This window comes from Ochotona princeps, chromosome 17 (assembly GCF_030435755.1).
Source record: "Ochotona princeps isolate mOchPri1 chromosome 17, mOchPri1.hap1, whole genome shotgun sequence".
NCBI lineage: Eukaryota > Metazoa > Chordata > Mammalia > Lagomorpha > Ochotonidae > Ochotona > Ochotona princeps.
The window spans coordinates 40,248,205-40,270,398 of NC_080848.1; the positions used below are offsets into that span (position 1 = coordinate 40,248,205).

The 22,194-nt window shown below is 44.1% G+C and overlaps 1 protein-coding gene across 4 annotated transcripts in view; it reads right to left on the reverse strand.

Annotated features, from left to right (window-relative positions):
* Positions 1-22,194, reverse strand: part of ANKFY1 (ankyrin repeat and FYVE domain containing 1) — a 72,455-nt gene that overhangs the window by 40,040 nt on the left and 10,221 nt on the right. The window contains exons 2-5 of one of the 4 annotated variants that reach the window (XM_058676680.1): positions 18,710-18,813; positions 14,929-15,121; positions 10,510-10,628; positions 3,496-3,631 (exon numbers count right to left, since the gene is read on the reverse strand). In XM_058676680.1, coding sequence (XP_058532663.1) covers positions 3,496-3,631; positions 10,510-10,628; positions 14,929-15,121; positions 18,710-18,725 — 464 coding nt within the window. In that variant the 5' untranslated portion in view covers positions 18,726-18,813. Of the gene's footprint in view, positions 1-387; positions 504-3,495; positions 3,632-10,509; positions 10,629-14,928; positions 15,122-18,709; positions 18,814-22,194 lie in introns of those variants that run through there. The other 3 variants (XM_058676679.1, XM_058676677.1, XM_058676678.1) reach the window with 3 other exon arrangements.

Consider the following 22,194-nt stretch of genomic DNA (forward strand, 5'->3'; position numbering starts at 1 on the left):
GAAATCCCCAATAAAAGGATGCCATCTATGACAGGGAAGAAAAAGCTGCACGTGGAAATAGGCTTCTGGTAGCAAAAGGCAAACCCCACATCCCCACCTACAAGAAGCAGCACTGCCAAGACCCAGGCTTCCTCTCCTCAGGACTCCTGGGGTTCTTAGAGAGTCTGCCACTAAAGCAGGCCCTGGGAGACAGCAAACTCCACACATGGCCCTAGAAACCAGGATCACTTCCAGGACAGACAACCAGGTGTAATGTGACTTCAGGAACAGTTCCTGACTTACTACAGTTGCTTCTCCTAGCCCACAGCCCATCACAACAACTTCTCTTTTCTAAAAACAATACTTATTTAATAGGCAGAGTAACAGAGACAGGGAGAGATATTCTACCTGCTGGCTTACTTTCCAAATGGCCACAATAGCTGGGTCTGGGCCAAGCCAAAGTCAGCAGCCAGAAATTCCAATCAGGTTTCCCACACACGTGGCTGGGACACAAGCACTTGAACCATCCTCTGCAGTCTCCCAGGTGCACCAACAGGGAACCGAATGGGAAGCGGAGCAGCCAGGACTTGAACTGGCATTCTCACGGAATGCTGACATCAAAAGCACCAAGCTAAACTGGCCCCCTCCACAAAGCCTTTTGTTAGATAAATGAAAACTTGGCCACACTTGAACGCAGGCAGAAGTATCTATTGTAGACACTCCTGGATTGAGCTCCCTTTCCTGGTCTTCCCCTCTTTTAAGGCCTGCAGTTCTTTGAAAAGGTGTGAAAACATGTAACATCACAACTACTACTAAGGGATTTCAGCACTACTACAAAGAATAAATGGCTAGCTGATAGCTGAAGTGGAAAAGACCACAAAGCGGGAAGTAGCATAAGAAAGGAGGAGGCTGTGAGGCACTTAGGAAGCACGAGGAACAGGAGTGAGAATATCCCATGTAGGTACAGAGTCCTAAGACTTTGGGCTGTCCTCGACTGCTTTCCCAGACCACAAGCAGGGAGCTGGATGGGAAGTGGAGCTGCCGGGATTAGAACTGGCGTCCACATGGGATCCCGGGGCATTCAAGGTAAGGACTTTAGTTGCTAGGCCACTGCGCCAGGCCCCAAAATTTGATTTTTAAAGTACAAATTCAAGCATATATTTAGGCATCTCATATCAATCTCATGTACATGAGAAAGACATTAAAAAATGATGGTGAAAGTATAAACATCAAAAGGTGAACAATATTTCCAGACACGATACATTGAACATGGTAACAAAAAAACTTCCTTTCAAAGCAGCCCCAGCCTCCCAAAGTGCTGAAATGCCTACATTCTCAAAGCGGACAGCACCAGTTTCTTACACGTGTCCAGGACCTGTGACTCCCTGGCTCAGACGTGTCATCTCTCTTGTGGACGGCAGTGGGCGCTCTGGAGCCACGCCAGAGTCCCTTCCAAGGCAGCTCTTCAGAGAGCCAGGACAGGCAGCCACAGTATTAACTCAGCAGCTGGCAGTCCTGAGAGTTACAAAGCCTCGTCACTCAGCACACAACCAACATTTTAATTAAAGAATCCATTACACAGATTAAAATGATCTAAACAACTGCAACCCCAGGGCACTTTTATCAAAGCTCTTTAATTTGTAAGGAACTTTAAAAAAAAAAAAAACTTAAACCACACTTAATCTAATGAAAAAAAAAAGTTTCATTTCTCACTCAGATGGTTCAAAGACACTAAAATAAGAGTTGTAAGGCCTTGATGATAAAGTTTCTTTTACTAATAATCTAGTATGTTCTATATAAACACATCTACAGTTTTTTTTTTAATTGGACTTAGATACGAAAACATACTTAGGTTCACCTCAATTATGGTTGCAAATAATGTGTCTCTTGATTGCTTGATTGCATGCCACCCCGGGGGAAACATGGTGAAAACAGACAGCGGGCAGCCCTAGGTACCAAAGTTCCTGCTTCCCAGAGGAAAACACAGGAACAGGTAGGTCCTTCTTGGGTTTTTTTTTTTAAGACTTCTTTATTTTTATTGGAAAGTGGGATATACAGAGAGGAGGAAAGACAGAGAGAGAGGAAGATCTTCCGTCTGATAACTCACTCCCCAAGTGACTGCAATGGCCTGTGCTGTGCCAATCCAAAGCCAGGAGTCAGGAACTTTCTCCAGGTCTCCCATGCAGGTGCAGGGTCTTAAAGTTTTAGGCTGTCCTCGACTGTTTTTCCAGGCCACAAGCAGGGAGCTGGATGGGAAGTAGAGCTGCCAGGATTAGAACCAGTGCCCATATGGGATCCCGGTGCGTTCAAGGTGAGAACTTTAGCTGCTAGGCCACCGCGCCGGGCCTGGGGTAAGTACCTCTTAATGCCTGAAATCATTCCTTTACATGCCCAGAAGAAAAGTCATTTCTTCAGGTACCTGAGAGTACAACGTATCACCACAGACATAAAAAGACACTTTACTCAACTTGGTTAAGCTGAGCAACAGAAGAGCCCTGTCTCCAACTGATGTACTAGGGCATTTTAGGGGTTGGCACGTAAAAGGCTAAATTCCTGCCTGTGATGTCAGCGTCCTGTATAAGCACAAGTTTGAGTCCAAGCAGCTCCACTTCTGACCCAGCTCCCTGCTAAAGCACCTGAGAAAGTAATGGAAGATGGCTCAAGTGCCACAGCCCCTGCTACCTGCATAGGAGACTCAGATGAAGCTCTTATTGGGACACGTGGCCACCTGAGGAATAAACTAGCAAATGGAAGATCTCTCTCTGCCTCTTCTCTGCAGTTCTTTCAAATAAATAAATCTTTCCTAAAAGGGGGGAGGTGTTCGATTTTAACATTTTAACACCTCTAGTCTGCTGATCTAGAAAATGTACATAAGAAAACAGAAAATCCAGCATGAAAAAACATACACTGGGGGGAAGGGAGGGACAAGGGTTGTGGCCCAGCAGGTAAAGCTACTGCCTGTGACACTGGCACCCCATATGAGTGCTGGCTTGAGTCCAGGCTGCTCCACTTCTAATCCATCTACCTGCTAGTGCTCCTGGGACAGGAGCAGAACACAGCAGACGTCAGCAGCTTCTGGCCCTGGGCTTTACTCTGGCCCAGCCCGAGCCACTGTGGCCATTTGAGACGTAAGCAAACAGACAGAAGATCAGTCCCTCCGTAACTTTGTCATTATGCTTTTCAGATGGGTAACTAAACGAATGTATGAATCTTTTTTTTTTTTTAACATTTTTTTTAAAAGATTTATTTTATTTTTATTACAAAGTCAGATATACTGAGAGGAGGAGAGATAGAGAGGAAGTGGAGCTGCCGGGATTAGAACCAGCAGCCATATGGGATCAAGGCGAGGACCTTAGCCACTAGGCCACGCTGCCAAGCCCAAATGCACGAATCTTTAAAAGAACACCTGGCAAAAATTATTTGCAGTAGTAACAGTGCTTGTTTTCCCAGAGCTGGGCATAATTATGCTCAGCCAAGCACCGTCCGAGCTGCTTGACTCTATCTGCTGTGACTTGCCTCTCCCTGAGGAGCTGGAGCTGAAAGCGATTGGCCAGCTTCATGAGTTCAGTAAGGAACACATCATCTTCTCGGAACTCCAGCTCATCCGTATAGATCCAGCGGAGCATTGTCATGGTCACCTCTGGGTTAGCATCTGGCAAGAAATCAGACAGAAAAACCAAAAAGCACTGGATGACATACTTGTGTCTTTTTCAAGACCTCTAAAATCTGAAGCTAGTAACTTACAGTACACTTAACTCAAACATTAGTCTGTGTGGTAGCTGATGCCAGAAAAACGTTAGTTGTACATGAGTGCTGGGTACAGGAAATGAACCCAGAGAAGAAATCAGTCAAACAAACTGGGAAACGTTTTTGAAAGATTTTGGACAAATAAGACATGTAACCAATGAAAAATGGACAATAGATACAGTTAACTGACAAAGACCAATAAAGCTGGTTAATAAACCTGATGAATAATCAATTAAAAATTTAAACTAGAGTATATCTTCTTGTCTCTCAGATTAGCAAAGATTTTTCAAAGTACACAATCTTTCACACAGAAATCACACATTGGAAAATTACTGTCTGAAGAAAACAACACTGCATACACATATGTACCTGATGCTTTGTACAGTATTTCACAAGAAAAAGGTAGAACCAAAATCTTAATCGTCTGACATGGAAAACTGACTAAAATAAAATATAACAAATGCGAAATACCTGCAAGAATTTAAACCATACACGTCGACATTCAGCATAAACAGATAGGTTTACATAGCACATGAAGAAACAAAAGTAGGTTAAAACATGTACTCAGTCAGGGGTTTAGCCTCCTAGTTAAGATGCTGGTCAGAATACCCAAGTTCGATTCCTGACTCGGGGTTACTTGTTGCCCGCCTCTTGCTGATGCTAGACAGGCCTCAGAAGACTCATTTCTTACAAGGCAAACTGTGATCTATCCCTGGCCTCAACATTTGGGACCGAGTCTCACTAAGAGCCATACCCTTTCTCTTCCCAGTTGATGAATCAGTATGCTCATAATCTCATGCTTTTTATTTCTTATAAGGTATATTGACAAAGATTATATATTTAAGTGTATAATGTGGTATTGATATATATAGGTATAAACACGTATCTACATGAATTGCAAGAACGTTAATCAGATTAACACCTCCATTAACTCACATACTTATAATTCAGGATGTACTTCCAAAATTTCATGGAAAATACAGCAAGATAGGTTTATTTTGGTACCAAAAAATCTTGAAATCAACCAAATACCTTTACACTTAAGAAAAAATGAAAAGCAAATTTACACTTTTTTAAATCTTTATAGCTTAGTTCAGCCTCAAGAGCAGGCATCTAGCTCAGCATTTAAGAGGCTGTTTGGTGGGCTGGGCTGGTGCTGCAACCTAGTGGGTAAAGTCCTCACCTTACAACGCACCAGGATCCCATATGGGTGCTGGTTTGTGTTCTGGCCGCCCTTTTCCCAGCCAGCTGCCTGCTTGTGGTCTGGGAAAGCAGTGGAAGACGGCCCAAAGCCTTGGGATACTGCACCCACATGGGTGACCCAGAAGAAGCCCCTGGCTCTTGGCTTCAGATCGGCTTAACTCTGGCCATTGCAGCCACTTGGGGAGTGAATCAGCAGACGGAAGATCTTCCTCTCTGTCTCTCCTTCTCGCTGTACATCTGCCTTTCCAATAAAAATACATAAATTAAAAAAAAAAAAAACAACAACAACAACAGGCTGTTTGGCATATTCACATGTTGTACCATGGGAGCTGGGTTGGAGTCCCAGCTCTGCTTCTAATCTCAGCTTCCTTGCTAAAGCACCCTGGGAAGCAACAAGTAACAGTTCAAGTATTTGGTGCCTGTCACTGTGTGGGAAACCTGGATGGAGGTCTGGCTCCTTGCTTTGGCCCAATCCTGTCTGTTGCAGGTGTCTGGAGAGTAAACCAGTGCAACATTCATCTGTCCGTCTTTCAAATAAATATATATTTTACATTTTCAGGTTTAGAAAAAAGTTGCAGGTCACTGCCATATAGCTTTTATTCATCTTCCCCTAACATTAGTATCTTACATAATTATAAAATTATGAAAAATGGGCAATTAACTAATATATATAATACTATTAACAATACTAATTACAGACCTTATTTTGCCAGTTTTACCAATAATGTCCTTTTTATGGTCCAGAATCCAACTGAGGATTCCACACTGCAATCTGTTGTCCCACACTGTAGTTTCCTCCAATCGGCAACATCTAAGTGCCACAATTTTACTGGTGGGAGTTTCGTGGCATGTTCCTCAATCTGGTTTCACGGCTTCCTGGCATCAGACCGAAGCCATGCATCTAGGGCAAGAGCCCAACACAAGTGACCGTGTCTTTGTCAAGGTATCACATCAGGTGCAAAAGTTACTTTTGGAACAAAACATTAAGTTAACAAAATACACAAATGCTTTTTAAATACCAGGCATGTAACACCTGTTAAGTTGCATGAACAAATGCTAAAATCCTTGTCAACAACAAAACTGTTTGACGTGAATTTTAAGAAATATCAACACGTAAGAACTCCACAAAAAGATCATGAGTTCTGGAGCATCAGTCTTACTAAGGTATAGGTTCTGTGCACGTGAGCGTGTAACGCTGTTCACTGCTGCACCCCTGGCATCTTGAAAAGAGCCTGACATTCAACATGGGCTATTTGAATGGAATAATTCTGAAGAAACAGATCACCAGCAAATTCGCAAAATGATCTTACCAAATGTGCTAATGTGCAAAGAGTTCGACCTCTGAAACAGCTTGTGTGCTATTTATACTCCTGTTTACCAGAGCCTGTTTCCAGTGTCCTTCCAGCTGCTGGCCTGTGTGTGTGTGAGGTGTCAGTCAGTGCTTCTGCATAGGACAGAGAATTCCCAGGAAGTTTCCGCTGCTGCCACCCCAGATTCAGGCATTGACAGCCACACCCTGGCAGTAAGTAGGACTGCTGGGCAAAATATACACGCATGCTGGGCAAATACATGTAGATGCTACCACGTCTTAGACCCCTCTCTTGTGACACATTTCAAAGATAAATTTTATCTGACAGCAACAAAAGATGTCCTAGCCTCTACTATCAATGACCTAAGTTGGTGCCCGCTAGTATAATCCCAAAGCCATTGCTTTAAAGTGGATCATTCCTAAAAGTAAACCTTATCCTTACTGCAGGATCAGAAGAGGCTTATACGGGATGGACACTGTGGCGCGGTGGGTTCAAGTAACCACTTGTGATGACTGGGCATCTTACACAGGCATGGGTTCTTATGCCATTTGCTTAACTTCTGATCCAGCCCCCTGCTAATGGCATGGGAAAGCAACAAGATATGGCACCAGTGCTTGGACCACTGCACCCACTAGAACCCTGATGAAGTTCTAGGTTCCCGAATTTGGCCTGGCTCAGCCCTGGCTGTTGCAGTCTTTTGGAGAGGGAACCAGCAGATGGAAGGTCTTTTTCTCTCTCTTTCCCTCTTTCTCTCTCTGGAACTCTGCCTTTAAAATAAATAATCTTAAAAAAAAAAAAAAGATGCTCATGAGAGTACAGCAATATTTAAATGCACTCACATCGCATTTTCCTAAATTAAAAAAAAAAAAAAAAAAAAAAAAAAAAAACCTTTCAAAGGGAAGTGATCCTGTGACCAGAAAGCACTGAGTTAAAGCTATTCCTGTTACTGATGAACTAAAACTGGGCCAATACAAAGCAAAAATTCTAACTCAATGTTCAAATTAGGCCTTTTATGCCTTAATCATTTTTTTTGTTTGCTACGGGAGACACTCATTTTTCCCATATCTAATTCATTTTCATATCAGTTAGTAATCTGTAATTGCCAAAAACAAAACAAAACAAAGCAAAAAATAAAACTATGAATACCAAGTCTGTCTGAATTACCTATGCCAGTATCCCAGAAAGAAGATAATAAAGCACAAAAGTAAGTCTACTTCCAGATCAATGTGTAACCACCCCCTATTCACAATGCCAATGGCCCTGTGACACAGCACTGGCCTCTGGAGCCCCCAGCCCCAACACCCCCTTCCAATAGTACTGACAACAAAAAATGCCTGCTAACTTGTAACCTTTTAAAAACAAGGCTGAATGCGTTCTATATTTTTATTATCTCCCAGACTTGGAAAATAACCTGTTGCTATCACCAGAAGCCTATCCTAAATTTTGTGAATACCTCACGACCTAACAGGTTTTAGTAGTTATACATAATTTTGTTTTAAATAAGGCCAGAGAATCATAGTTTCACAAAATTGTACTTTAGGGTCCGGCACAGTAGCCTAGTGACTAAAGTCCTCACCTTAAATGCACTGGGATCCCATATGGGCGGCCCTGCTTGCCACCCAGCTCCCTGCTTGTGGCCTGGGAAAGCAGTTGAGGACGGCCCAAACCCTTGGGACCCTGCACCTGCCATGGGGGATACCCAGAAGAGGTTCCTGGCTTCAGATTGGCTCAGCTTCAGCCATTACGGTCACTTGAGGAGTGAATCATCGGACAGAAGATCTTCCTCTCTGTCTCTCCTTTTCTCTGTATATCTGACTTTGCAATAAAAATCAATAAATCTTTTAAAAAATTGTACTTTACAAAAACAAATGCCATGCTCTGAGAAGCCAAGCAAATGCACTGGAGTCCATATAATTAGACCTCAAACTAACCTCAGAAATTATTATCCAGAAATGTTTATTCACCGTGGAGAAGCCTCAGACATCTGTCCTCCTGGTTCATGCACTAACTGCCAACTTCTGTACCATATGGCTCAGCGGTCAACTAGGCTGCTGCCTTCATTATCAACTCAATCAGCTCTTCTAGTACTTAATACGCAGTCATGTTCCTATACTTAAATCCCCAGTCTGAAATGATTCACTAATAACCTGCTTCCTTCAACAGAACAGGTGCTCTCTACAATAAGGACCATGCCATGACCATCTGTGTTCTCCACACGAGACCCAGAAAACAGCACCCTACGAACATGTGAACAAAGATGCAATTCAGCAGATTCCTCACATGGTCAACTCCTCTGCAAATACTTCAATTTTTTTAAATTATTATATATATTTTCTTTAATTCTTGAAATTTATCATATAATTCTGCATAGTCTGGGATTCCATATACCACCCATATACCACCCCCACAAATACCTCAAATCTTATCCTATCTGAATTTCTTCTCAACAACTACCATAATTCTTCAGATGAGTAGCAGTAGTACTAAAACTTTGCATTTTGCTTTTTTTTTCAAACAGCAGTTAGGCACTAAGAGAAAATTCATTTTTAGAGTGAACTTTAGAAAAATTATTTTATTAGAAACACAGAGCAACACATAAGGACAGAGAGAAGCAACACAGAGAGATTATTTGACTGCATTGGCTAGTTTACTCTCCAAATGGCTGAAACAGCCAGATCAGGGCCAGGCTGAAGCCAGGTGCCAGGAATTTGATCCAAGCCTTCCACGTGGATGGGAGAGGTCCAAGTACTTGAGGCCATCTTAGAATATCTTTCCAAAACATATTAGCAGGAAGCTGGATTGAATGGAGCAACTGGGACTCAAATTAGCACTATGATATGGGATATTAGTGTTGCAAGTAGCAGCTTAACCTGCCTGTACCACAGTACCAGCCAACAAGCAACTTTAAAATTAATTTTGATGAGTTTTTATTTTTAAACATTAGTTATCTATTTTTGAGAAGGAGAGTGATAGGGACACACACATAGATACAGACAGCTCCTATCCCGATTCATTTCTCAAATGCCTGCAATGGTTAAGGTAGGGCCAGGCCAAAGCCAGGAACCAGGAACTTAACCTAGCTATCCCATGAGGACACCAAGAACCCAATAATCCAAGCTATCACACGCTGCTTCCTAGGAAGCTGGTATCAGGAACAGAAGCAGGACTTGAATCCAAGAACTATGATATGGGATGCGGATGTCCTAAACAGGGTCTTAAGCACTGGGCCAAAAGTCTACCACAAAAGCGGTATTTTTGACTTCATCTACTGCCATATTTACCCCAAATGTATATAATATCATGTAGCATTAAATTAATAAAAAACCAGCACAATAGCTCAACTGGCTGATCCTCAATCTTGCACTGCCAACATCACATATGGGCAATGGTTCACATCCCAAATGCTCCAATTGCCATCCAGCTCTTTGCTTATGCCCTGGGAAAACAGTAGAGGATGCTTAAAGTGTTAGGACCCTGCACAAATCCTACATGGGAGAACCAGAAAAAGCTCCTGGTTCCTGGTTTCAGTTCAACTTAGCTCCGGCCATTATCGCCATTTTGGAGTGAACCAGTAGATAGAAAATCTTTCTCTCTTTCCTTCTTCCTATAAATCTGTCTTTCCAATAAAATAAATACAAAATCTTGAATAAATAAAAATATTAAATAACCCAATGTAAACAGTAGCAAAAATCTTAAAATTTGATGTGTATTAAAGACATATTCATCTAACACAACATGACATACATAAATTGGCAATGGCAGTGAAACAAATCAACCTATCCACCTTCTCACAGATACACACACACCCATTCAAATTATTAATGCTGACAGTAATTTGTAATGTTAAAGAAAAAAATACTATCAATTTTTCAGAGTAACTGTCACTTCTGAGTTCAGAACGCACAGGTCAGGAAAAGTATTCTGACAGTATTATTAATTAGTATGTAGTTGACAGAACTTCTTACAGGGATTTTTTTTCTGCATATCCTTGTTTATAATGTACTTCTGAAACGAGCTTTGGGAAGACACTTTGTAAGACCATCTTAGATACTGATAGATCTATGATTTGGTAGGGTAGGTATTTAGCAGGCTCACTCATGCCACCTACAATCTGTTCAGCTACTTAGTCATTCATTGTTAAGTATTTCATGATCTCCAAATGAGCTGAAAAGAAACATACTTCCCCGTCATTAAACACCAGATACTGTACAAGCATACAATAACTTTCTGCTGGCCATCTGTGTCCTTGGTGTGTCAATCAGAGGTTTACCTGACAGGTCCAGCTCCTCAGTGGAAGACAAGTTGGTCAGACTCCAGCTGTCACTGCGGGCTGCCAGGACAAACTTATGGGCACTGATGTGTCTGTCCCCAACCTTGATCTTCAGGTCACTGATGAAGAAAAACATCCACACATGAAAAGAAAAATGTACAGCTAGAATCCACAGCTGAAAAATATATAGTATTGATCCATCATGCGCCTGCACAAGAAAATAAATTATAACTGAACTCTTTCTATACACCAGCAGTGAATTCTGATAGGGTGTACTCATAGCATGTTGCAAGAAATGTTTTCTATTTATTATGTCCAGCTTTAATCCACATGAGATGCCCTGCTTTCAAATACATCCCCAAATGGAATTTGTAAATTCACAAACTGAGTGGGATTGCTAAAATTCATGTATGAAGCAGAAGATGTGTTTTTGGGGCAGTGTAGTAGCTTAGTGACTAAAGTTCTTGCTTTGAATGTGCCGGGATCCCATCTGGCGCTGGTTCTACTCCCTGCTTCCCATCCAGCTCCCTGTTTGAGGCCTAGGAAAACAATCTAGGATGGCCCAAAGCCTGGGAACCCTGCACCCGTATGGGAGACCCAAAAGTGGCTCCTTGCTTCGGATTGGCCCAGCTCCGGCCATTGTGGCCGCTTGGAGAGTGCGTCATTGAACAGAAGATATTCCTCTCTGTCTCTTCTTTCTGTATATCTGACTTCCCAATAAAAATCTTAAAAAAAAAAAAAAAAAAAAAAGATGTGATTTATGCAGAATTAAGATAAGCAAACAGGGAGAGAAAAATGGAAAGCTTCAAGACTGATGACAGCGCCGAGCATACAACGCTATTATGCTCCAGGCTCGTGGCCAAGCAAGTTTAAACAGAAGAAACTATGAACAACAAGCTACGACAAAGCAGTCAAGAACATGAAACCCAATACCCGCCCTGGTGTTCTCACCAGAAATACTCAGACCTTGCACTGGTCATTTTTTACTCAACCATATACAGGGAAATTGTATGGAGAGAAATTTTTTGCAAAACATGTTTCCGCATTTGTAATGGATCATTATATGAAAAGAACTTTCCAAACAGATACTTGTGTTCAACTCTGAAATATCAAATGTTAAGGGTAGAAGGCATCTGGCTAGTTAACAAGTGAACAGCTAGACAACACACTGGGCAGACACAAGTGCCGTAAGACTATGCTGACAGCAACGCAGTCATCAATTATCATCATTCTATTTGAACTTGAAATTTTTTTTGCATTTTTATATTTCCACTGAAAACTAGTTATAGGGTGGGCCCAAGACAGTAGCCTAGCAGCTAAAATTCTTGCCTTGCACACACCAGGATCCCACACGGGTGCCAGTTCTAATCCTGGTAGTCCTGCTTCCCATCCAACTCCCTGCTTGTGACCTGGGAAAGCAGTCGAAAACTTGGAACCCTACACCTGTGTGGTAGACCCAGAAGAAGCTCCTGGATCCTGGCTTTTGGCTTCGGATTGGCTCAACTCCAGCCATTGCAGCCACCTGGGGAGTGAACCATCAGAGAAGATCTTCCTCTCTGTCTCTCCTCTCTATGAATCTGACTTTCCAATAAAAATAAACAGATCTTTGAGTTAAAAAATAAATTTTTTCATTTTATTGGAAAATCAAATTTACAGCGAGGAGAGACAGAGAAAGATCTTCCATCCTCTGGTTCACTCCCTAAGTAACCTGAACGGTCGAAGCTGAACTGATCCAGAGCCAGGAGCCAGAAGCTTCTTCCGGGTCTCCCATGCAGGTGCAGGATCCTAAGGCTTTGGGCCGTCCTCGACTGCTTTCCCAGGCCACAAGCAGGGAGTTGGATGGGAAGTGGAACAGCTGGATACGAACCAGTGCCCAAATGGGATCCCAGAGCATGTAACACAAAGACTTTAGCCACTCGACTACCATGCCGAGCCCGATAAATCTTTAAAAACTAAATAAATAAAATAAAATGTGACCGATTCTCTTTAAAAATTAATTTCATCTGAAACAGATTTACAGAGAGACAGAGAGATCAAACATCTGCTAGTTCACTCCCCAATGTGGCCACTATGGCCAGAGCTGGGCGTATCCAAATTTGGAAGCCAGGAACATCCTCCGGGTCTCACTTGTGGGTGTGGTTTCCCAAGGACTTGCGCCATCCTCTGCTGCTTTCTCAGGCCACATGCAGAGTGCTGGGAACGCCAGCCGTGCAGGGTGGAAGAGCAGCCTGTTGTACCACTGTGCCTACCCCACACTCCCTCTGCTTAATAACACTATGTTTCCCTGTTAAATCCCATTCAGCCTTTAACAACTCCCTCAAAACCAACACAAAATAATAATGAAGCATTTACCACATGCTGTGAACTGTTCCATGTGCTTAACATGTGCTTATTCATACACTCCACACAACCACCATAGGGCAAGGAGCAAGCTGATTTTACATTTTAGGAACCTGAGCAATGCCGTGGAGCTCGAGGTCACATGGACAGAAGTAGACAGCTGAGCTTCTAGCATGGAGTTTGTAGCCCTGGAGGCCCAAGTCAGTCATCATGCAATACCTAATGCCCACCAGTTACCAGACTCCAGTGACCATCCCACCCAAGAGAAAGATATCTTGCCCCTTGCAATTTCTAACTATGTAAGCTACCCTGGGTCTGCACTAGCAATGTTATCACCATGACTACCACTCTACCAAGTTGAGCAATAACTGAGACACTAAAATTTTGACTCATGCCTGGCAGGATAGCCTAGCGGCTAAAGTCCTCACCTTGTACACACCAGGATCTTATATGGGCGCTGGTTCTAATCCCAGCTGTCCCACTTCCCATCCAGCTCCCTCCCTGTGGCCTGGGAAAGCAGCTGAGGACAGCCCAGATCCATGGGACCCTGCACCCGCGTGGGAAACCTCGAAGAAGCTCCTGGAGTCGGATCGGCACAGCTCTGGCTGTTGTGGCCACTTGGGGAGTGAATCATCGGACGGAAGATTTTCCTTTCTGTCTCTCCTCCTCTCTGTATATCTGATTTTCCAATAAAAAGAAAATAAATCTTTTTTTTAAATTATCGTTTCACTTTGATGATCTTTACAAAACTGATTGAGGTGCAAACGGTCAAGAGCTACAGGGAAGTGGGTAAGATTATTGTTCCCACATTCTCTTTTTTTCTTCCCGTATCTGGGGGAAGGGAGGAGATAAAGGGAGAAGCCCCACCCAACCTCCCAACCAACTTAGTGTCCCCAGTGTTGGGCATGCTCCGAGGGCACTACTCAAGTGATTTTGATCAACAGATCTGAATTGCTGCCAATCTTGCCACTCCAAGCATGATGAAATCTCTCCAGAATCCACTGGTTGACACAGTCCACCTTAGAGTCCCTGTTTGTCCAGATTTTCACTGCTAACACGTGGCTGGTGTAGTTGACTGATTTGTTCTGTCGTTCATGCTCTGTTGTGGTACCAGGTGTCCTCTGCAGGTTCCAGTGGACTGCCATATGCTCCATGTGCACCTGGATATACTGTGCACTGCTCCGTCTGAGCCACTGAAAGGTTCAGCTTTGACACATACACTCCACGGTCAGACCATGGAACCTGCACTTTTCTTCATGGTTGGGGTTCTGAGTGCAGCAGTTTAGCTGGGGTGATCCGCAAAGAAATTTCATCTGAGGTGATCCCAGACTTGAGTCTTGTGTGTGCTTGCCAGTACAGGGTCCAGCACAGTCCATCGCCCCAAGAAGCTTATGCATATACTGGTGGTTGCAATTGCTGGGTCAGTTCTGGCATGCTGGCCACCCAAAAGCCAAAGGCTCACTCACCATGTGGCAGCAATGGCTATGGCTAGGGCCCCAAGCATTGAGTTTGATGTGGCTCAGGTATTTCCAGCAGCCGCCAGGTCCCAAGGTTACCATCCAAGTCCAAGTCCCAAGGTCAAACGCGAGAATAAATCTTTAAGAAAATAATCTTTGCCCTGGCGCAGCAGCACAGCTGCTAAAGTTCTCGCCTGGCACATGCCGGGATTTCATATGGATGCCGGTTCTAATTCCAGCAACCCTGCTTCCCATCGAGCTCCCTGTGTGTGGCCTGGGAAAGCAACCAAGGATGGCCCAAAGCCTTGGGACCCTGCACCCATGCAGGAGACCCAGAAAAAGCTCCTGACTCTGGATTGGCTCAAATCCAGCCATTGTGGTCGCTTGGGGAGTGAATTAACGGACAGAAGATCTTACTCTCTGTCTCTCCTCCTCTCTGTATATCTGATGTTACAATTAAAAAAAAATCCTGCCTCCAGGAGCTTACGTTCTTGGGAATGAAGACTAGCCAATATGTTAATATGTTAATCCAACAAGATTAATGAGCAAAGAGCTATAATATGGCTAGGAATAAAGCTTGACAGCTGGCTCCCTTGAAGTGGCCCTCTGTCTGGGTGCTCACCTGTATTGCTCCTGTTCATACAGGTTGGCCACGATCGTCAGCAGGCGGCTGATGAAGGACTCACTGGTGCTTTCCTTGTTGGCCTGTGCAGCCAGAAGAGTGCATTTCTTCTCGGTCTCCGCCAGTTTCTTCTGCAGCTTAACATATTCTTCTCGGAGAAGCCTCAAGTGCTTCTCCAACTTGGCCACCTCCTCTGCAAGGCAGACAGAAAATCAAGTTTGTCACTGCACATGTAAGGCAGACAGCCTTCGCTGCTGCCTCTCCCCACATCAGAATGACCGGCCATACGATGCTTGGGCTTCTCAGTGAGAGTCCTATATGGCCAAGAAGAGCTTTCAGGGAACTGGTCATTGGGCCAAGAAACCCATCAGACACACAGACAGATGCTGACGGCATCAACCATACAGATCAAGAGGCCCAAGGAGAGAACGATTATCAAAACTACTTAGGAGAGTTTTTCAAGCCACTAATCACAATAACTACAAGTTTCCAAAAGCCTTACACAAATTCTCTCATGATCCACATGACCGGCCTATTAACAGACACAGTAGGGGCCAGCGCAGTGGAGCAGTGTACTAATCCTCCGCCTTGCAGCATGGGCAACCCATAAGAGCGCTGCTGGTTCCTGGCTGCTCCACTTCCGATCCAGCTCTTTGCTTGAGACCTGGAAAGGGATCAGAGGATGGCTCAAGTCCTTTCGCTGCTTCATCCAATGTGGGACACGTGGAAGAAGCTCCCGGCTTTGGGTCAGCTCAGCTCTAGCTATTGCATCCATTTGGGGAGAGAATCAGAGATGGAAGACCTCTATCAACCCTGCTCTCAAATAAAAATAAACAAAAATCTTTAAACAATTATTTTTTTTCTTGATAAAAACTTCTTTTACTTACAAGTTACAGAAAAGAGGGAGGGACAGGGAGAGATCTTCCATTCACTGCTTCACTCCCCAAATGGTTACAATGGCCAGTGCTGGCCCAGTCCAAAGCTGGAAGTCAGGAGCTTCTTCCAGGACTTCTATGTGGGCCTCAGCGATTTGGGCCATCTTCTGCTGCCTTTATAGGCCGTTAGCAGGGAGTTGGATCGGAAGTGGAGCAGCCAGGCCTCAAACTGGCACACATATGGGATGCTGGCTCTACAGGTGAATGAGCAGCCTACTTCACTACCACCATGCTGGCTCCTACTTATTTACTTTTAAAGATTTATAATATTTATTTATTTGAAAAGCAGAGTTACTACAGAGAGAGAAGCAGAGAGAGAGAGAGAGAGAGAAAGAGAGAGAGAGAGAGAGAAACAAACCAGAGTGAGCTCTTCCCCCAAAATTGCTTCAACAGCCAGGGCTGGACCAGGGTGAGGCCAACAGCTCCATCCATGCCCGCCTCCCCGCCCATCCCTGTGGGTAACAGTCTGGGCCCTCCTCTGCTCCTTTCCCAGGCACAATTAACAAGAAGCTGGACTGGAAGAAGAGCAATTGGTACTCAAACCATAGCCCATACAGGACGCCAGTATCATAGCCACAGCTTAACATACCTTGCCACACTGTCAGTCTCCTAAATTTATTTTTCATTGATTTGAAAAGCAGAAAGATGGACACAGAAATCTTCCATCTGTTGGTTCACTCCCTAGATGCCTCCAACAACTGAGCTGGGCTGAAGCCAGAAGCCTAATATTCTAGCTAGGTCTCCCAGGACAGTGGAGGACCCCACCTACTGCTCCCAGAGTGCGGATTGGCAGGAAAACAAATTGGAAGCAGAACTGACCTCAAATCCAGGCAGTCTGACACGGGATGAGGGTGTTCCAAGCCTCTTAACTGCTGTGTCAAAGGCTCCCCCACAATAACATAATTTTTAACCGAACAGATCAGATGGCTAAACTAAATATATTTTATAATTCCAATTTTATTATAAATACTCCCATATGTGAAGATAAAAAGACAAATTATCACAAAATATCAGGAGTCCTGCCAAGAATGGGAGTTTATTTTTTTTTTGTATTTTTTCCACTTCAGTTATAGTATAAACACATTCTGACACCATAATTAGAAAAAAAAAGTGTGTTGCAAATAAAATCTGCTTGAGTGCTACTAGACTGTCTTCCTCATACAGGGACGAGGGACCCTCTAAAGGACGTACACAGATCAATGCCTGCGGTGAAACACTGGCTGCAAGTCTCAGGGATAAATCAGTATTCCTGAGTAAATACATCTGAGAAGACACTGACAAATAAAATAAAAATAAACAAAAGCTTAAAACTAGATAAAATGCTTTTAAAATAAAGATTATGTTAAGTTATTTGAACTGTTAAAAAATTAAACTTCAAAGTATCTAAGATTTTAGAAATGACAAAACTTTAGGATAGGAAGGTGTCTTAAGCACATCTCTTCTTTTTGTTTTAAAGATTTGTTTTGTTTTTTTATTGCACAGTCAGATATACAGAGGGGAGGAGAGACAGAGGAACATCTTCCATCTGATGATTCACTCCCCAAGTGACCACAACGGTCTATGCTGAGCCGATCCAAAGCCAGGAGCCAGGAACTCTTCTAGGTCTCCCACACGGGTGCAGGGTTCCAAAGCTTTGGGCCGTTCTCCACTGCTTTCCCAGGCCACAAGCAGGGAGCTGGATGGGAAGTGGAGCTACCGGGATTAGAACCAACACCCATATGGGATCCCGGTGCATTCAAGGTGAGGACTTTAGCCGCTAGGCCATCGTGCTGGGCCTGAGCGCATCTCTTCTGACTAGGATCCCACACAACAAATCCGAGCAGCTGCAGGGTAAGCCACACTGGGGGGCAGCGGTGGAGTGCCAACTGGCGCCCCCGAGGCTGTGCCAGGCTGGTGGTGCAGTAACCACTCAGGCAGCCTGAACACTCCAGCCTATCCTGAGACAGGAGCCAGATTCAGAAGACTAGAGGCAGGACTGAGAAGAGTATATTTTTAAACAGGTCCAGAAGGACAAGTTAAGCCCACAGGACACATTTCCCGAGACATGCATTTCATCTTTTTGGAAAACAGCACTAGGGGTCAATAAGTCATTCATCAGAAGCACCTACAATGTGCCAATGAGAAGGCAAAGAAAATCATCACAATCCATCCACTTTTTTTCCCCAAAGTTACAGCATAAATGAAGAGATGGACAATTAAATAACCCTTTTCCCCTAATTCAGGAGACACAAATGAGGCATGATGCAAAATCATCTGCCTCGAGCTAGGGAAAGAAACAACAAAATCCCAGAAAAGTGGTGCTTTACAACAAGATACTTAAATACATCACCTAAGCAAGGGTGGCTTAGTGGGCTCAGAAAACATAAGGAAAGAGCCTCAATCTTCTACCTTCTTGGTCAAATGCTCCCATAAATCTATCAGTCAAAACGGTCAGGCCCATGAAATAGACATGGTATTTACACATTCTCTATGGGAAACAGAACCACAAAGCCAACCTTAGCCTCGTCTTTATATGCTCACTGACAAAAAGGCCCCTCAGTCTCTTATCTCTGCTTACATCAGCTGCAGGGGATGGCCAAAGTATGCCTCTGCTCGTTCAACCTGATGGCCACAAAATCACCTCCCAGCCGCCAGCAGGCAGCTTCCAGGTGTGGATGATGGTAACCCGCTCCTATGCATCTACACATGGAAGACTCTTCTTTCACAAAGTGAACCCTCTTCCTTTGGTTTCAATCACGTGATATCCTAGCCAACTGGAGTATTTGTTTCCCCCAAGAACCTCAACCAGATGGCATCTGCATTTCCATTTCATTTAAACTAGCACTCTGCAAGTAAGAACCACCTACTATGTGCAAGCATCATGTTAGATTAGTAGTTGCCTTTTTGAGATCTCAAAGGGCAATCTAATGTGCATCTCTTCTGAATGAAAAATGTAGCATCCAGGTAGTATCTGCAAAGAAGGAACAAACAGAAGGGTGAGAATGAAACTGTCACCAAAAACAAATCTAGATCCTGCTATCTGTGCGGAGGTTGCAACTCAAAGAGAAGCTCAGGGGAAGCCACCGACACAGGCTGGCCCAAGGCAGTCATGACCATGTCTGTCTTCAAAGACAACAAGTTGCTGATTCCACTATCAATGCTACAAATGGGGACACTACCAGTTGTTTCGGTCATTGTCTTCACTTCTCAAAGATACCCTATTTAATTCCTTGCACAGCAGTTACACACACATAATACACAAATCTATAGCAACAGCCCAAGTCTCTCTCCAGAATTCCTGACACAAAATTGCAGCCCCCTTGCCAGCACTTTGAACAGGAGGGATCAAGCGGATCACAAACGCACTCAGGCAGGTCTTCAGCACCTACCAGCGGTAACTGCAACTGCCATCCATTGCACAGTATAATGGAGAAAGTGTTGCTGGCTGAGATGTCAGTATTCTGTGGGGATGTCATCTGTCTGCAAATGGCAATGCAAATGTGTCCTTGAAATCTGACAGCATCACGAAGCTGCAGAGTCCATTCTGCACAAAAATAGAACCTGTAACATCACGCAGAGGTTAAGAGCATAGGTTCTGGGGCTGGGTTGACAGAGATCAAATCCCTTTCTAGTTGTCACATTTCAGCCAGCGTTTCAATCACCCGTCCCTTAAGGACGCTATCAACATTAAAAGAGCTAATACATCAGTGACCTTAGGACAGTACCTGCCCTGTAATAAGTAATAGTTGTTTACTATTATTTAATTCTTAGAAAGACAATACAGGCTATTCCCTTATTTTTTTATTTAAAGATTTATTTATTCATTTGAAAGGCAGAGTTAAAGAGAGGGAGGAGGAGAGACACCAAGACATCTTCCATCCTCTAGTTCATTCTCCAAATGGCTGCAATGGCCAGGGCTCGGCCCCACTAAGGTTCCTCTCTGACCCTAACCCTCAACATTTTTCTTCCCCAAAGGAACAGTTATTACCAGGAGATTCTTCCAGGACTCCCATGTGGGTGCAGGGGTCAAAGCACCGGGGTCGTCCTCTGCTGCTTTCCCAGGGTGCTTAGCAGTTGGGCAGCTAAGACTCAGATGCCAGTGCTGCAGGCGGCAGTTACCTGCCATGCCACAGTGCCAGCCCCAAGGCTATTCCTGAAAAGCATGTACTCAAGTGCTTCTCTGACTGCATCTATCCCAGCTTACTCACGACTGACTAGCATGTGACCCCGCGGAAAGCACTCCTTTCTGTGTTTCCATTCTCTCCTGTGGAAAATGGGAATAGTAGTAATACCATCTCTGGGGGAAGGCACATCCCATACTGCAGGCGCGCATCATTCCCGATTCCCAGTGCCTGAGCTCATGATCCCGATTCTTGCCAATGAGCATCCTGGGAGGCAGTAGGTGATGGCTCAGTTACAGATCCCCTAACATTCACACAGGAGGCCTGATACAAGTTCCTGGCTCACCTGGTGCAGCCTGAATGGTTGTCGATACTTGGGAGAATTACCAGTGAATAGAGGATATCTCTCTCTCTCTCTCTGTCACCCTGCCTTTCAAATAAATACATGAGTCTTTTTACAAAAAAAGAATAGTATCAGAGTTCGGTGCCATAGTCCAGCGGCTAAATCCTCACTTTGCATGCGCCAGGATCCCATATGGGTGCTGGTGCATATCCCAGCTGCTCCATTTCCCTTCTAGCTCCCTGCTTGTGGCCTGGAAAAGCAGTTGAAGATAGCCCAAAGCCTTGGCAGCCTGCACTCGCATGGGAGACCCAGAAGAAGCTCCTGGCTTCGGATCAGCTCAGCTTTGGCCATTCAGGCTACTTGAGGAGTGAACTAGCAGATGGAAGATCTTTCTGTCTCTCCTCTCTGTAAATCTGATTTAATTTGGAAAAAAAAAAAAAAGACACTGCATCCCACATCGCAAAGCCTGGATTCAACCTGAACTCAGCTTCCCACTAAAGCCAACCCTGACAGGCAGTGATGATGACTCAGTGACTTAGTGAGAGACCTGGATTGAGTTCCTGGCCCTGGGCTTCAGCTCCAAATGGGGGTTGCTGTGGGCATTTGGGAAGTGAATCAGTGGATGGCAGCTCGCTCTCTTGCACACATACTTGCTGTCTTTCCCCTTCTTCAGTAATTTTTTAAGCTCATGAAAAACCGATACAATTTTCTAATTCTATTTCCCCCCACACTGTGATGTACGTATACTATATATATAAAGGGACTTCACAAAGACAGCGAGTCTCAGGTCAGATTTGGCTGACAAGAGTTTATCAACCTGCTCCAGCATTCCAGGTGATTTATAAAGAACTAGGATATCAATCGGGGTTTTATATGTAGCAGAGCAGCTCTCTCTCTATGATCTATTAAAAGTCACCCCCTGACACATGGGCTTGTAAAAAGAAAAAAAGAAAAATAGACAAAAATAAAAAAGTAAAAAGAGGAGAATTAGGACATTGAAATGTGCAGGGAGGATAGCAGTGAATTGACCCCAATACCGAGCCTTCTCCATCCTTTCACTGCGCTCACCAAGCCCACACCCTGAAACTGCCCCTGCACCAGCACATGCTTCTTGGGGTCTACAGTATGGCAGAGAGAGTAAAGCCGCCATCTGCAGTGCTGACTGGCATTCCACAGGGCACCAGTTTGAGTCCCAGCTACTTCACTTTTGATCTGACTCCCTGCTAATTTGCCTGGGAGAGCAGCGGAGGATGGCCCAGGATAACCTTGCTCCTGACTTCAATCTGGCCCAACCCTGGCTAGCGGCTGTCTGGGGTGGGGATGGATGGTGAGTGGTGAACCAGTAGATAGATCTTTCTCACTCTGTTTCTCTAACTCTGCCTTTCAAATAAATGAATCGTAAAAATCAACAAACAAACAAACAAAACTTATCCCCAGAGCTCTCCTTCTCACCTTTTCATAGGTTCATCCTACATCAACCACTCCTCCAAAGCGCTCCAGCCCTGACTGCCCCGCCTATTCTGCCCGCCCTTTCCCTTCTCCACCTGTCTCTGCAGCCACTACTTCCTTCCTTACCTCCCTAATCTTTGAGACTTTGGCATCTACCCAAAACCACTCTGCTAAACGGGCTTAGTCATAATGATAAACACAATCCCTTAACCACCTTTTCCTTGTTCTCTAAGTTCCTCAACCTCCACAGTAGCAGACACTCAATCAGCTTTTTCTTCTTCAATCTTGATTTCAGCTTCCAAACCCCGTACTCCAATTTTCCTCCTACCTTTCTCACAGGCCCTTCATTTCCGACTCCAGTTTCTAAAAGGACACTGATCAGAAATGAACTTTTTCTAAACTTTATAAAGCTGCCAACAACAAACTCCATCCTTCCTCT